The sequence below is a fragment of the Bufo gargarizans genome, chromosome 4, assembly GCF_014858855.1.
Source record: "Bufo gargarizans isolate SCDJY-AF-19 chromosome 4, ASM1485885v1, whole genome shotgun sequence".
In the NCBI taxonomy this organism is placed as follows: domain Eukaryota; kingdom Metazoa; phylum Chordata; class Amphibia; order Anura; family Bufonidae; genus Bufo; species Bufo gargarizans.
In genome coordinates, this window is record NC_058083.1 from 363,603,929 (window position 1) to 363,621,669 (window position 17,741).

General features: G+C 47.0%; 1 protein-coding gene across 1 annotated transcript in view; it reads left to right on the top strand.

Moving 5' to 3' along the window:
* LOC122935438 (saccharopine dehydrogenase-like oxidoreductase) overlaps window positions 1-16,450 on the top strand; it is a 45,119-nt gene extending 28,669 nt beyond the window's left edge. The window contains exons 6-7 of the mRNA XM_044291205.1: window positions 14,850-14,980; window positions 16,363-16,450. Of these exons, the coding sequence (XP_044147140.1) occupies window positions 14,850-14,980; window positions 16,363-16,450 (219 nt within the window). The remainder of the gene's footprint in view (window positions 1-14,849; window positions 14,981-16,362) is intronic.
* The last annotated feature ends 1,291 nt before the right edge of the window (window positions 16,451-17,741 follow it).

Genomic DNA, 17,741 nt, shown 5'->3' on the forward strand with positions numbered 1-17,741 from the left:
GCGGTCTGGTCTGAATGGAGAAGATAAAGAAAGAGAACGTCTACAACAAAGGTGACATCACTGGATGTAGGAGGTATGGGGCACTATGTAGGAGAGGAGATGCTCCGGCTCATCCCCCTGCCATTTGCAGAAGGAGGATTCAGAGCTGGGTGAGGATGGCCAAAGGCGGCAGCAGGCCACGGGCGGGTGGCAGATGGTGGGTGGAACCACAAGCCTTGAGCTGGATCTGGGGAGGCAGGAGAGCGGAGGAGCTTCCTGGCTGTATCCTGCTGTCTATTGTATACTGTGAAGCAGGCAGTGCAGCCAGGACAGGCCTCCCCTCTCCGTATGATGTGTAGAGACAGGCCGCAACTATAGAATGTCAGCTGTACAGTGTTTGTTGGGAGTGGCCTATTAAAAATGGCCACTTGACTGGATTTGCCCCCAGGACTAAGGCTGCCAGCCCTCCCCTGCATGCCGTCATTTACAATAAATCATAGCGCTACCACAGTCTGCCACTTACAGGTTTTCAGAGTGCTACCCAAGACTGACCCCCTTACTTTACAGTGCTGTCAGCAGCTCAATATACACACAGCATTAGATCGTGAAATTTTATATGCCGTACGGCCAGCACATATAAACACCACTCTAAAGTCACGCATACCATATAGATAACAATCAGCCATTATACAACAGCGATCACCAAATCCCCAGTGACAGACAACTGTGGGCGTTCTCCACTTGACGTCATGAGTAACGTCATACACACCAGTTCCCCGCCCAGCAAACAACTGGCCTGCGTGCCAAAATACCTTTTAAAAGACAATGTTTTAATGTGACTCAACATATGCTTTTATTGTCCTGATGAAGAGGGCTGTGAGCCCTTGAAACGCGTTGACAAAAGAATAAATAGCTACTTTCCTTTTTTTTAAAAAAATACTACATGAGAATTTGGCTCCTGTTTTCAGCGCCGTAAAAAAGGTTCAGAAAAACCATTCCTTTTTATCAGAATTGAGAAAGCTCATTGGAAGAACAAGTGAAACATTTTCAAGAAATCCACAGTACGTCCAGTTGCCTTGATTTATTCTTTACAGATATAAATAAACATAAAATAAAGTATACATATTGGGTATTGCCATGTCCGTAAGAACCTGCTGTATAAAATATCACATGAACTAACCCCAGGTGAACACCGTAAATTTTAAAAAATAAAAACCGTGTAAAAAACTCAATTTTTTTGTCACCTTACATCACAAAAAATGCCACATTATCCCGTAGTTGCCAAAATGGGGTCCTTTTTTGGAGTTCCTACTCTAGGGGTGCATCAGGGGGGTCATCAAATGTGACATTGCAGCTTAAAATTATCCCAGTGAAATCTGCCCTCCAAAACCCATATGGCGTTCATTTCCTTCTGCGCCCTGCCGTGTGCCCATACAGCAGTTTACGACCACATATGGGCTGTTTCTGTACACTACAGAATCAGGGCAATAAATACTGAGTTTTGTTTGGCTGTTAACCCTTGCTTTTTAGTGGGGAAAAAATGTGGGTATTAGAAATTTTTTGAAAAATTTCAAGATTTGCTTCTAAACTTCTAAGCCTTCTGACATCTCCAAAAAAATAAAATGGCAGTCACAAAATTATCCAAACATGAAGTAGACATATGGGGAATAGAGACGGCCTTTTGGTTCAGCCAGCAGTCGTTTTGTGGCTAACTTTGCTCTATCACGATTCGCCGAACATGCAAACATATGCCGAAATTAGCATGCGCCATCTTCTTTTGCATTGCACCGAACTTTGATACATCATCAGGTGGGACAGGACATCCAATTGAGATGTTTCAGCACATGGACACACCCCCACCCTATAACAGAATCCGATCTGGCAGCCATTTTACATTCTGTGTTTTGCCAGTGTCGGAAGAGGTTGCTTTGTGGAGCAGGGACAGACTGTTAGGGACACCAAATGCTAGCTAATAGGGCCACAAAAGTCCTTTTAAGGACTGGTATAGGTGTGCTATCGATAGGTGTGATACAGTATACTGAGGGGTGTGATATACTTATAACATAGAAAGTACATTATAGTGCATTTGTATTGTGCAGCAGTTGTGTGCGGTTCTGCTGCGATACTGCAGGTATATAGAGGGACAAGCATTATTGGAACTATTTTCTAAGGGTGTGATATACCTGTTGCCCCCCAAAAAAACGGATTGAGGGGTGCGATATACCTGCTTCCACAAAATACTGATTAAGGGGTTTGATATACCTGCTTCCACAAAATACTGATTGAGGGGTGCGATATACCTGCTTCCATCAAATATTGATTCAGGGGTTCTATATAACTGTCTCCACAAAATACTGATTGAGGGGTGCGATATACCTGCTTCTACAAAATACTAATTAAGGGGTTCTATATACCTGCTTCCACAAATACTGCTCTTCTCTAGGGACTTTGGCACAGGGTGATTTTTAAAATGACAGGCAGAGAAAGAGGCAGGCTGTTCTGAAGGGGTGGTAGGGGTTGGGAAGTTGGAGAAGGTGGGTGCGATTATGTCAAAGGACACACCAGAGTTGGTTGAGTGGCTCACTCAGCCTTCCGCTTCTGCACCCTCCTCATCCTCTGTTATCTGCCCCTCCTCCCTTTCTGCTGTGTGCACCCTCAAAGACTACCACCATAGCCCCTCCACTCGAGTCAGAGGAATTATTTTCCTATCCATTACCAGACCTTGCCAAAAATGGCTGCACATCGATATCGGATGAGGAAGAGGAGGTAGAAACGGCCGCCACCCAGCGGTATGACGACAGTACCCATATCAGCCCAAGGAGAGTGGTCCCCACTGTTACTGCCTACTCCGAGATCTCTAATGCCATCGGTGGTGAAGGTGACGACGACGACGTGTCGGTGGACGTCACATGGGTGCCCACAAGAGAGGAAGAGGAGGGGAGTTCAGAGGTAGAGACAGAGCAGCAGATAGGGAGGAAAAGGAGGAGAAGCAGGCAGAACTTGCAGTGCACAGGAGTCAAAAATCAGACTGCAAATGTATCTGGAGGGAGCCATCCAACATGCACGGTCACATCTTGCGCTCCAAGGACGCCGGCACATGGCTCCGCAACATGGACTTTTTTTAACGTGTCAGCTGCTGACAATAGTGTTATCATCTGCAGCCTGTGCTGTCAACGCATAAGTCTCGGTAAGCCCAACACTCACCTAGGGACGACCACCTTAAGAAGGCACCTGGCCTCCCATTACTGAGCTAAGTGGGAGCAACTCCGTCAGAACCTACAAAGCCACACTCCCGGCGCTCCACGTCTTGCCTCTTCTCCTTCTCCTCCCATTTGTCCTCCAAATGTTTGAGCGTAAAAAGTTGATGACACCGGATAACCCTCTTGCCCAACGGCTGACCGCTGGCTTGTCGGAACAGCTAGCCCGCCAGCTACTGCCATATAAACTGGTGGACTCAGACGTCTTTACAAAATTTGTAGCCATTGGCACACCGCAATGGAAGGTCCCGGGAAATAAATATTTCTCCCAGAAGGGCATCCCAGAACTATATGGCCACGTTCAGCGGCAATTGAATATATCTCTGGCACACAGTGTCGGTGCCAAGATACATCCGACCACAGACTCGTGGTCTAGCAAACACAGGCAGGGAAGGTACATGTCATGGAACCATGAACCAGACGTACAACAAGAGATAAGTGGAAATAAGAAGGCTTTATTGAAAATCAAGCTGTAAGGCAAAAGTCCAAACGGATGGCTAAACCGAAGCAGGGTCTTGCGAAGCCAGAGGTCAGGAACCAGAAGGGTAGTCAGACGAAGCCTGGATCAGGAACCAGCAGGGTAGTCAGACAAAGCCTGGATCAGGAACCAGCAGGGTAGTCAGACGAAGCCAGGATCAGGAACCAGAAGCAGCAGCAGTCTTAGAAGCATGTGAACACAGGAGGACTAAGCAAGGAACTGAAGCCACAGACCTCCTATATATATGAGCTAGGCATCCAGCTCCTCCCAGTGGGAGGGAGAAGCCGCAGGGTGGAAGGCTACAAGAAACCCAGAAACCAAGATGGCCGCCAGCACATGTCAAACGAAGGAGAGCAGCAAGAAGGTAAGACCATGACAGTACCTCCCCCTCAAGAACGGTTTCTGAGGGAAGCGTGCGTGGAAGGCTCGGAGCAAGGCAGGAGCATGGACATCTGCGGAGGGAACCCAGGAACGCTCCTCTGGACCATAACCACGCCAATGGACCAAAAACTGCACCCGCAGGCGTGAGTCCAGGATATTACTCACCTCATACTCCTCACGATTGCCCACTTGGACCAGACAAGGCCGAGGAACCGAGGAAGTGAAACGATTACACACCAGTGGCTTCAACAGGGAGACATGAAACACGTTGGAGATCCGCATGCCAGGAGGAAGCGCAAGGGCATAGGCTACCGGGTTTACCCTGCGAAGCACTCGGAAGGGACCAACAAAGCGAGGCGCCAGCTTGGGAGTGGGCACTCGAAGGTTGAGGTTGCGGGTGGACAACCATACGCGGTCTCCGACCTGGTAGGAAGGAGCGGGCGCTCGTCTGCGATCAGCCTGGAGTCTCTGGCGCTGCGCAGAGACCTCAAGGGACCTCTGGATCTGTACCCAAGAAGCACGTAGGACGGAAAGGTGATCCTCCACAGCCAGAATATCCTGGGAAGAGAATACCTCCGGTAACACGGCAGGTTGGAACCCATAATTGGCCATGAAGGGAGACGTCCCAGAGGAAGAGTTCACCGCCGTGTTCCTGGCAAACTCAGCCCAAGGCAGGAGGTCAACCCAATTGTCTTGGTGATCGGAGACATAGCAACGAAGGAATTGCTCCAAGGCCCATTGGACTGAGGGTGGTAGGCCGAGGAGAAAGAGAGATGAATCCCCAACTGGGAGCAAAAGGAGCGCCAGAACCTGGACACAAACTGACTCCCCCGATCCGACACAATCTCCTTGGGCAAACCGTGCAACCGGAAGACCTCCCTGGCAAAAATCGTGGCCAACTCTTGTGCAGAGGTTAACTTCTTGAGAGGAACACAGTGGCACATTTTGGAAAACCGATCCACAATCATGAGAATGACCGTATGGCCTCGGGATGCAGGGAGGTCCACAATGAAATCCATCCCCAGGTGTGACCATGGACGCTCCCCGGTGGCTATGGGTTGCAAAAGGCCCAACGGACGGTGCCGAGGGGACTTACTCTGGGCACAAACGGAGCATGCCGCTACATATGCGGCGATGTCGGAACGTAGAGAAGGCCACCAGAACAGACGTGAAACAGCCCAGGACAGCTGATTCTTTCCAGGATGCCCCGCGGCCTTGGAGTTATGGTAAGTTCGCAACAACCGAGTGCGCAACTCCTCAGGCACAAAACATCTGCCGTTGGGTCTCCCAGAGGGAGCACCAGATTGAGCCGCCAAAATCTGCTCACCCAGGGGAGAGGTCAGGCTGGTGCGAATGGCGGCCAGGATCTGATTCGGAGGTATGACCGAAGTCGGAATCGACTCCTCCCCGGACAGCTCGAAGTACTGCCGTGATAAGGCATCCGCTCTGATGTTCTTGGAACCGGGTAGGTAGGAGACCACGTAATTAAAACGTGACAAGAACAGAGCCCATCTGGCCTGACGTGGTGTCAATCTCTTGGCCTCAGAGAGGTAGGTCAGATTCTTGTGGTCCGTCAGGATGAGAACCGGAACCACCGAGCCCTCGAGCAAGTGCCTCCATTTTTAAGGGCCTGCACGATGGCCAATAACTCCCTGTCACCAATCTGATAGTTGCACTCCGCGGAAGACAGTTTCCGGGAGTAAAACCCACAAGGAAGCAGAGGACCCTCTGGTGTTCTACGCTGAGACAGAAGGGCGCCTACTCCCGTCTCAGACGCGTCCACCTCGAGGACAAAAGGCAACCCAGGGTTGGGATGCGACAGAATCGGAGCCGACACGAAGGCGGACTTTAGAGCCTCAAAAGCTCCGATGGCCTTGAGCGGCCAGACCTGGGGATTACTGCCCTTCCTGGTCAGATCCGTGAGAGGCTTGGCTAGCATGGAAAAGTCCCTGATGAACTTCCGATAATAATTGGGGAAGCCCAAAAAGCGCTGCAGGGCACGAAGACCACTGGGCTGGGGCCACTGTAAGACAGCCGAAACCTTCTCAGGATCCATGGAGAACCCCTCAGCGGAAATGATGTAACCTAAGAAGGTTACCTGGGATCGGTGAAATTCGCATTTTTTCAAGCTTACCGAACAGCTTGTTCTCTCGTAACCGTTGCAACACTCGTCTAACATCCAGAATGTGGGCCTCCATGGATTCAGAATATACCAAGATGTCATCCAAGTAGACCACCACACACTGCTGCAACAGGTCACGGAAAACATCGTTGATGAATTCCTGGAAGACTGCGGGCGCATTGCACAACCCAAAGGGCATAACCAAGGATTCATAATGACCGGTCCTGGTGTTAAACGCGGTCTTCCACTCATCGCCCGCCTTGATCCTTACCAGGTTATATGCCGCCCTCAGGTCGAGTTTGGTAAAGACCGTGGCCCCTTTGAGGCGATCGAACAGCTCGGAAATCAAGGGTATCGGGTAAGCGTTCTTGATCGTGATGCGATTGAGACCCCTGTAATCGATGCAAGGCCTCAACTCACCGCCCTTCTTTTTCACAAAGAAAAATCCAGCCCCTGCCGGGGACGAGGATTTGCGAATGTGTCCGCGTGAAAGCGCCTCCCTCACGTACTCCTCCATGGCCTCATTCTCCGCTACCGACAGTGGATAGACTTTGCCACGAGGAGGAACGGCACCAGATTGTAACTCTATGGCACAATCGTATGGGCGGTGCGGAGGTAGGGCAACCGCACGCACCTTATCGAATACATCCCGGTACTCCTCGTATTCAGGAGGCAACAGAGAGTCCGAGGAAGTACACAGCAACTTGACAGACCCATGGATGCAACTAGCCCCACACTGCGGTGACCACGAGAGGATCTCGGCCGATCTCCAATCGAAAGTCGGATTATGCTTCTGGAGCCAGGGGTACCCCAAGACCACCGAGTAGTGTGGAGACGAAATAACCTGGAGACAGACCGACTCTCTGTGAACGGCACCAATGGCCATCCCCACTGGAAGGGTCTCATGAGTCACGTGTGGCGGCAGAAGGGGTCTGCCGTCTATCGCCTCAAGAGCCAGTGGGGAACCTCGAGGCTGCAGAGGAATGGAATTGGCGGCAGCGAACACACTATCAATGAACAAACCACCAGCACCAGAGTCCACCAACGCCTGGGTCGTCACCGAGCCCCCGACCCAGGAGAGGACAACAGTAATCAGTGGTTTGTCAACACGGGAAACCGGGGACGAGGAGACTCCACCCAAGATCTGCCCCCGACAGGATCTCAGGTGCGAGCGTTTCCCGGACGGTTCGGGCATGCCAACCGAAAATGCCCACCGAGACCACAGTACATGCATCGGCCCTCGCGTCTCCGGAGTACCCTTTCCCCCTCGGACAGGCGAGCAAACCCCAGCTGCATGGGTTCACCCCCAGACAAGTCATCCCCAGGAGGCGTGGGAGGAGAGGGAGGCACGGGTGGGACAGCAAACGTAGGCGCCAATCTGTTAGAAGACCTCCGCAGGCTCTCCTTAAAGGAAGGTCTCTCCCTGAGTCTGGTGTCAATCAAAATCAGGAAAGAAATAAGAGACTCGAGCTCCACTGGTAGGTCCTTAGCTGCAACCTCATCCTTCAAGGCATCCGAGAGACCATGAGAGAAAGCAGCGACCAGAGCCTCATTATTCCAGCCCACCTCTGCTGCCAGGGTACGAAACTCAATGGCGTATTCAGCTACGGATCGTGAACCCTGTCTGATGGACATAAGGAGCTTCGCAGCAGAGGCAGCACGAGCCGGCACATCGAATACCTTCCGAAGAGAAACAACAAAACCGGAAAACTCGGCAACCACCGGATTGTTGTTCTCCCATAAAGGGCTGGCCCAGGCCAAGGCTTTGTCCGAGAGCAGCGAGATCAAGAAGCCCACCTTTGATCTCTCAGTAGGAAAGGCATGTGGCAGCAACTCGAAATAAATGCCCACCTGGTTAAGGAAACCTCGGCACTGAGTTGGCTCTCCCCCAAAGCGCTGTGGAAGGGGGGCAGAACCGGTCATACCCCGAAACACCGCAGGCGCAGCAACAGGTGTCGGGGTAGACTCTGGCGCAACAACCGGAGCGGCAGTAGGAGCGGACCCAGGAGCGACAACCGACCCATCGGCAACGGAAGCTAAATGAGCCGTGCGTTCAAGCAGGGTTTGCAACGCCACAGCGAACCGACCCAACAGGTGATCCTGCTGATCAAGTCTGGCAATCAGCGTAGGTAGCGAGGATGGCCCTGTACCGTCAGAATTCATGGCTTGGTCCTAATGTCATGGAACCATGAACCAGACGTACAACAAGAGATAAGTGGAAATAAGAAGGCTTTATTGAAAATCAAGCTGTAAGGCAAAAGTCCAAACGGATGGCTAAACCGAAGCAGGGTCTTGCGAAGCCAGAGGTCAGGAACCAGAAGGGTAGTCAGACGAAGCCTGGATCAGGAACCAGCAGGGTAGTCAGACGAAGCCTGGATCAGGAACCAGCAGAGTAGTCAGACGAAGCCAGGATCAGGAACCAGAAGCAGCAGCAGTCTTAGTAGCATGTGAACACAGGAGGACCAAGCAAGGAACTGAAGCCACAGACCTCCTATATATATGAGCTAGGCATCCAGCTCCTCCCAGTGGGAGGGAGAAGCCGCAGGGTGGAAGGCTACAAGAAACCCAGAAACCAAGATGGCCGCCAGCACATGTCAAACGAAGGAGAGCAGCAAGAAGGTAAGACCATGACAGTACATAACTTTTACTGCCCACTGGGTTAACCTTCTGATGGCTGTCAAGCATGTAACCCGTGGCATCCATGTGGATTTGGTGTTACCGCCATGAATTGCATGCAGGCCTGCCTCTTCTTCTACTCCATCCTCCGTCTCCTCCTTGGCTGCCTCCTCCTTTTCCACTGCTACCACCTCTTCTGCTGCACCCCTCAAGCTCCCCAGAACCTATTCGATGTGCCAGGTGAGACGTTGCCATGCTGTGGCTGTTGGACCTGGAAGCCAAGAACCACACCGGTCCTGCGCTGCTTTCAGCTGTGTGATCACAGGCCGATCAGTGGCAAACCCTGCTCAATTTGACAGTTGGTAAAGTGGCGTGCGACATTGGTGTCAATCTGCTGAGGGCGCTGAAACAGGGCAAAATGACACACATCCTGAACTTAGTTGTGCAGCGATTCATTGCCAAATACCCTGGGGTCCAGGACATCTTGCAGTAGGCCAGGAAAATCTCTGGCCATTTTAGAAGATCTTACACGGCTATGGCTTGCTTGGCTGACATTCAGCGGCTACACCACCTGCCCCTCAGACGTCTGATTTGTAACAGCCCGATGTGCTGGAACTCCACCTTATATATGCTTGATAGGCTGCTCCAGCAGCAACATGCTGTTAACAGCTCCCTGTACAAACTCTGCAGCAGGACAGGTTCTGGGGAGCTTGGTTTCTTTTCACTGCACCAGTGGCTGCTCATGTGTGACTCATGCAGACCTCTACGGCCATTTGATGAGATCACTAAACTGGTCAGTTGCAGCCAGGGCACCATCAGTGACATCGTACCTTATACCTTCTTTCTGGAGCTCGTCATTGATCAAGCTGTCGAGGAGCAGGAGCTGGAAGATGAGGAAGTCGCAATGCTGAACGAATTCCCAGGGGGGAATACTCTATCTAAGACAAGTCAGCAGGAGTCTGAAGAGGAGTCAGAGGAGAAAAAAGAGCAGGTATTGAGGGGGACTTTAAACTTTTCGGGGATCCCTGGTGTGTCTGTGGCTGGGTGGAGGAGACCGAGGACAACATTCTCCTGGACGATGAGCAGGAGCCAAGGCGCTCCACCGCTTCCAATTTAGGGGCCTTCATGCTGAAGTGTTTGAAGAGGGACCACCGTATAGAAAGGGCAAGGACCAGTACTGGGTGGCAACGTACTTAGACCCCCGGTACAAACACAAAATGGCGGACATGTTACCAGCATCACAGAGGGCTGGCAGAATGCAGCATTTCCAGGCCTAGCTGCAAGAGATGCTGCATTCTGCTGTTGCGGGCGCTGGCAGAGGAATTTCCTTCCACAGCGAAACAGGTGCGGGTACCAATCCTACCGTGCCTGCAAGAAGATGTGTTTGTCACTTCGGACATCAGATCATTCTTGCAGCCAACTCATCGAGAGCCGCCCTCCGGATCCAGCCTCAGGGAACGCCTAGACAGACAGGAATCCGACTACATTGGGTTAACAGGCGATGTGGACATCTGAGAAGCGAGGAACCCCTGGACTACTGAAGTGCAGGTTTGACCTGTGGCCAGAGCTGGCACAATTTGCCATGGAACTCTTGTCTTGCCCCTCTTCAAGTGTTCTGTCAGAAAGGACGTTCAGCGCAGCAGGGGGGGATCGTGTCTGATAAGTGCACTCGCCTAGCTCACGACAGTGTGGACTACCTGACATTTCTAAAAAAAATATATGAGGCATGGATCTCGGAGGAATTTAACACCTGTGACCACTACGTGTAATTGAATTTCCTCATGCCAGCCCACACATATCTGCCACGACCCAGAACAAAGAATGGTCCTTGTCTTATGTATATACAGAGGCATAAAAGGCCTTTTCTGTCAGGTGAATGCCTAATTTTTGGGGCCTCTACTCCAGTGGCCTACAGTAAAATTTGTATCCAGTGACCGCCTAATATACCTCCAGCCACATAATCACTTGTTCTTTTCTGTCAGATGAATGCATAATTTTTGGGGCCTGTACTCCACTGGCCTACAGTAAAATTGTTATCCACTGACCACCTAATATACCTCCAGCCACATAATCACTTGTTCTTTTCTGTCAGGTGAATGCATAATTTTTGGGGCCTGTACTCCACTGGCCTACAGTAAAATTGTTCTCCACTGACCAGCTAATATACCTCCAGCCACATAATCACTTCTTCTTCTCTGTCAGGTGAACACCTAATTTTTGGGGCCCGTACTCCCGTGGCCTAAAATAACACTTTTCTAGGCTCCAGCAGGGCACATTTTTGAGAGTTTCCCTTTAAGACGCATAAAAATGGCCCCTGATTAAAATACATACTTATTTTTGTGGGAATTTTTGCCATTGATCCTTCTCTGGTATGTCACTGTCCATGTTGTGGGACTATTTGTGCACTTCTAGTAAAGGTGAAGGTTTTTCAGGTTCGCCTGCCATTAAAGTGAATGGGGCCCGCCGCGAATGAGTGGTTCGCAAACATTTGATCGCAATCGCGCTTTCGCAAAACGTTGCGGGCCGATATTCATCCATCACTAATAGAGAATGGTTAAAGGGATTCTGTTACCTAGTTTTAGGCTATAGAGATACGGACATGCACGGCTAGATCGCCGCTAGCATGTCCGCAATATACCTGTCCTATAGGTCTGTGTGCTTTTATGTTCTTTAAAAAAGGATTTTAGAGATATGTAAATTAGTCTTGTAAGGAACCTTCCTGGTGCCCAGCCCTGTGAAGGAGCCCAGCACCGCCTATGTCCTCCGAATCTCCTCCTTTCGTCACCGATAGATTGCCGTATTCTCGCGATGCGCAGTTCCTTCCCTGAGGCTGATGCCAGCACAGGGAAGAAACACTATATCGGCACTGCGCAAGCACAAGCTCGCGGCAATCTATCGGTGACGAAAGGAGGAGATTCGGAGGACATAGGCGGTGCTGGGCTCCTTCACAGGCGGGCATGGCTGGGCACCAGGAAGGTTCGTACAGACCCTTGGGCACCCTACAAGACTAATTTACATATTTCTAAAATCTTTTTAAAGAAAATAAAAGCACACAGCCCTATAGGACAGGTATATTGTGGACATGCTAGCGGCGTTCTAGCCGTGCATGTCCGCAGCTCTATAGCCTAAAACTTGGTGACAGAATCCCTTTAAAGAACAGAGAGCAGCCAGAAACATAAAATGTTGTAAAATGTTTGCGCAAAAAAGTGAGACTTTGTATACCAAAAAACTGGTGTACAAGTTTTTATGATACCATGGAAACGTGGTAGCAAATGTGATTAACTCTTTCACTACCAGAGTTTTTTTAGATTTAGCATTTTTTTTTTATTCGGTTTCCTTGAGTCACTATTTTATATTTCCATTTGCTGTTTGAGGGCTTATTTTATGCAGGACAAGTTGAACTTTTTAATGCCACCATTAATTGTGAATAATAATAAAATGTAGTGGGAAGTGGTAGAAAAATTCCAAATAGGGTGGAATTAGAAAAAGAATGCAATTCCTCCACTGTTTTACTGGTTTTGCTCTCACAGCGTTTTGTTTGTGGCAAAACTGACCCATTCCCTTTATTCTCTGGGTCAGTAAGATTACAACAATACCCCATATGTGCAGGTTTTTTATGTCTAAATAGTGTAATAATACATTTAAACTTGTATTTTTTTTTATATCACCATATTGTGACCCCCATAACTTTTATATACTTATGTATACTGAGCTGTGTGGGGGCTCATTTTGTTGCGGGACAATCCGTAGTTTTTATGGATACCATTTTGGAGTGTATGTGACTTTTTGATCACATTTTCTAAAAAATTTGGGATCAACAAAAGCAATGAAAAAATTGCAAATCAGTCATTTTTACCCTTTTTTCTATTACGCCATTTTCTGTTTTGGAAATTATTTTTTATGTTTTAATAGTACGGGCGTTTTCGGTTGCGGTGATACCCATGATGTTTATATTTATTGTTAAGGTATTTTTTTTATTATACGTAAAGGGTGGTGATTTAAACTTTTTTTTTATAAATGTTTTAAAATATTACGTTTTTTTATTTTTCAATTTGTGCTATTAGGGATTTTTAAAATCAGTTTTGGACTGCAGATTGTACATTTCTTATCCTGGCCTGCCATCTGTTTGCCAAAATAACAATTGCAGCATGAACTCTATAAGCCTCGTCAGCGAGACTTACAATGTTCAGCGCGTAGATAGTCCGGGAAGGCGAGCTTCTAGGTTTTTGCGCCTTTAGATGCTGTTATCTCACTTGATCACGGCTTGGCATTATTGCCGATTACAGTAATTAGCCGCAGGTCTCTGCTCTATGAAACAGCGGAGACCTGCCGGCCATGTACAGCGCTGGAGCAATTTGGAGCAATTTTTTATGATAGCATTTTACTCATTTTGGACTAAAAATCTTTTTTTAAATTAGTCTTTATTAAAACAATTTAGCAGTTTTTGTGATGCATATTAAAAACTGTCCCTCCTGAGTTCTGTCAGCTGATGGCGTATGTGAAACCTTGTCTCTGATCTCCTGAACTCATAAACACTCATTATAGCTAAACTCTTATCAAACTGATAAGAATATGACTTAAAGGGGATGTCTGGGCTTTTAATATAGATGACCTATCCTTAGGATAGGTAATCAATATCACAGATCGGCGGGGGTCCGACACCCAGCACCCCCCGCGATTATCTGTATGAGGAGACGGAGAGCACAGTGCGCACATGCCATCCTTTCGTGTCTGCTGCTGGCTATGGCAAACGATGATCCGGAAGGGAGATGGCACGTGCGCACCGTGCGCACCGTCTCCTCATACAGCTGATTGGATCCTGCCCATCTGATACTGATGACCTATCCTGAGGTTAGCTCATCAATGGTAAAAGCCTGGACAACCCCTATAAGTGTTTGGGGTCAGGAGATCAAAAATTAGGCTTCAACTGACAGAACTCAGGAGGGCCAGTCTCCAAAACCTGCATGTATGTAACTGCATGTATCACACAAACTGCTGAAAATGTTTAATAAAGACCAATTAAAAAAATTATAATCCAAAATCCTAAACGAATTTTCCATAGCATTTAAAGGGGTTATCCCACTAATTAAAAAAAAATCTTTTATGGACACCATTATTTTAGCTTTATGAATGGAAGAACTGTTGCTCACTAGTGTAATTTGCACCCTTATTTGCAGCTGTTTATTTATTTACTTTCTGTGGATGGGCAGCAGCTCATCACATGTGACAATCAAGCACCTTTATCTCCCAGGAGTGCAGGCAGCTCTTGTTAACCCCTTCTCATGTCTTCCTCTTCCTCTCCAGCATAGAACATGGTGATATCATTAATAAATAGCACTATCTTATGCACTGCCCTCCCTCAGTTTTCTCTTCCACTGTCTAGAAAGAGATATAGCCGCATTCTTCTATGAATTTAGAAGCAGGGCTGATTGAATGAAAGGATGTCTGGGCCGCTTCACCTGGTTTACTGTGAGATTGCTACACCAGTAGGAAGGGTGCAGGGAAGATACGAAGCATGTCTAGTCCACTAATGAATGCAGGAGAAGGTGGACCAGAATGTCAGCCACATGAGAAACAGCAGGGGGCAATAATACTTTATTTTAAATTGCCTATTCAAAGCGTATTGATGCTTTTTGTAGGATTACCCCTTTAACTAACCTTGTCGTAAAAGCTAATAACCACATGATTTTGCGGAAAAATGTGTGGCCATTACCTGGCGCAGGTGGACATAGTTTTCATATGTGCCTATATATAGATAGATAACTATTCTAAAGAGAAGTTCTATCTGTTAGAACCATGATGTAGCATAGTAAGTCTAGGGCTCCATGGTGAATTTAGGTTGCAGTAAAATTGCAGGTTAATGTGCAATTGTTTTCTTCTGAAATATTGTGATTGTTGCGCATAGTATTGGGAAACATTGAAGTTGCAGGAACCCATGACTGGAGCCCGAGCATTAATTCTGTAGTAAATAAATCACTCACCACGCATACATTGTCATTCTTGGTGTGTTATATAGGGTACTTGTCTTCATGAAGGCACCTGGCAGTCTGCTGTTCATGGAGCCGCAGATCTGAGAAATGTGAAGAACCTAAGAAAGAAATTAGCCTTCAAGCCACTTCCTGTTATTGGTAAAAAGTTAAAAATAAGGTAAGACACTTATTTATCCAAAGCTTTATTTAGTGAATAATTGTAGTACCGTGTGCATTTATTTTCTTTGTTATGCAGCAAAGTCTCCTGTGTGAGTATGAAGCCCGTTTACTTAATTTCATGAAAGAAGGGCTAAATAATTAATCAGGCACTCTTGGTCTAATATTAATCGTTCTGCTCTAAACATAACTGGTACTATGTCCGCAATATCGTTTTCAGTTTCTCATATTAACCCATTCAACCACCATGCCGTACCTGTACATCAGTGGCTTGTATGGATGGGCTGCTGTGCTGAACCCCCTCCATACTCGGCAAGTGCTGGCTGTACACTGGTCATTTAACCACTCAGATGCCGTGTTCAACAGCGATCGCTGCATCTGTGAGGTTAGGCAGAGGGATGTGGCTCCCTCTGAATTCCTTTCAGACCCCCCACAGTGAAATTGCGGGCCTACAGCCTGGGCACTGCTGAAGCTTCCCAAGCCTGTCATGGGGCCTTTCATCGTAATTTGCTTACTGAGCTGTTCACAAGGCACAGCTCAGCAGGTAGAGTGGAATAATCTCCTTAACCCTTTCATGACCGGGCCCAAAAAGGCCTGAATGTCTAGGCAACTTTTTGTCATTTTGTGCACATGGTGTTTTAGTGATCGTAGCTTTTTTATTTGTTTGACTACGAAAATAATTTTTTAGATATTTTTATTTCTTTTTTCTTACTTGATACTTAGGACTTTTGATTAGAATGTTTTTTAGAGGTTTAATTTGCAGGAAAACAGCTAATTATTATTAAAAAGTCATTTTTGCTTTAATTATAGCTTTTTATTTCTTAAATATTAAAACTGACACAAATATTTATTATTGCAATAGGTTCCCTATTTTGTGACAATCGTTTTCATATATAACATGTATAGGTTAGAGCGAACGGGGCGACTATAGTGACTGTTTCTGTTAGCAACTGCATTTTTAATTTATTTATTTTTTTTACATTTTTTATTTATTTTTACTTATATTTTACTTTTTTTGGGCACATAATATGTCCCCCAGGAGGTCACTGAAAGACCTCTGGAGGACAGTGATTTTTTATTTTATTTTTCACTGTTTCTACTGTAACTCGGGCATCCACAGGAGCCCCAGTTACAGGGGAAAACAGCCCCTTGTGGGGGCATTACACACAGGCAAAGCTGATCAGGGTCTCCTTAGACCCTGAAGTTCTGCTCCTGCTCCAGACACCCCCCCCCCGGCGGTCACGTGACCACCGGGACTAACAGAGGAAGCCACATTGCTGGTCTGCTGCTTCCTGCTCCCTCCACGATGTGCTCAGGTACCGCTCTCCTGCCAGCACAGGAGAAGACAGAAGCGGTAATAAACCGCTCCTGTCTTCTCCTCAGGGTCCCTGCTTTGTCTGTGAGCCGGGACCCGACCTGCTCCTGCAGGAGCAGGATCTTTAATCCCAGCGCTGATCAGCACTGGGATTAAAGCGTTACCTGCATGTGTATATATGTACTAGCTGCACAGTGCATGTGCAGATAGGACATATATACACAGTTGTGAAGGGGGTAATCATAATAGATTTCTATCATGGTGATTAGGACAAAGGATCAAAAGATCCCAGGTTCTAAGGGGTGTGAAAGTTAAAAAAATATTTTTTTAAATACAAACAAATTTAAAGTTTAAATCACCCCCTTTCCTGTTTTTTACATATAAAAATATATAAACAAAATAATATAAACATGTATTGCCACATCAAAAAATGTCAAAACTATTAAAATATGAAAACCTGTGCGATTCGCCATTTCTTGGTTATGTTATCCCCAAAAAAATATAATAAAATTGATAAAAATGTTGTATGTACCCCAAAAATGATATCAATAAAAACGACTGTTTGTCCCGTAAAAAAACAAGCCCTCATACAGCTCCGTGGATGGAAATATAAAAAAGTTATGGCCGTCAGATAATGGTGATGCAAAGAAAATTTTGATTATTTAAAACGTTTGTTTTTTTTAAGTAGTAAAAAAAAGAATATACAGTACAGACCAAAAGTTTGGACACACCTTCTCATTTAAAGAGTTTTCTTTATTTTCATGACTATGAAAATTGTAGATTTACACTGAAGGCATCGAAACTATAAATGAACACATGTGGAACTATATACATAACAAAAAAGTGTGAAACAACTGAAAATATGTCATATTCTAGGTTCTTCAAAGTAGCCACCTTTTGCTTTGATTACTGCTTTGCACACTCTTGGCATTCTCTTGATCAGCTTCAAGAGGTAGTCACCTGAAATGGTTTTCACTTCACAGGGATGCCCTGTCAGGTTCAGTAAGTGGGATTTCTTGCCTTATAAATGGGGTTGGGACAATCAGTTGCGTTGTGGAGAAGTCAGGTGGATACACAGCTGATAGTCCTACTGAATAGACTATTAGAATTTGTATTGTGGCAAGAAAAAAGCAGCTAAGTAAAGAAAAACTAGTGGCCATCATTACTTTAAGAAATGAAGGTCAGTCAGTCCGAAAAATTGGGAAAACTTTGAAAGTGTCCCCAAGTGCAGTCACAAAAACTATCAAGCGCTACAAAGAAACTGGCTCACATGCGGACCGCCCCAGGAAAGGAAGACCAAGAGTCACCTCTGCTGCGGAGGATAAGTTCATCCGAGTCACCAGCCTCAGAAATCGCAGGTTAAAAGCCGCTCAGATTAGAGACCAGGTCAATGCCACACAGAGTTCTAGCAGCAGACACACCTCTAGAACAACTGTTAAGATGAAAC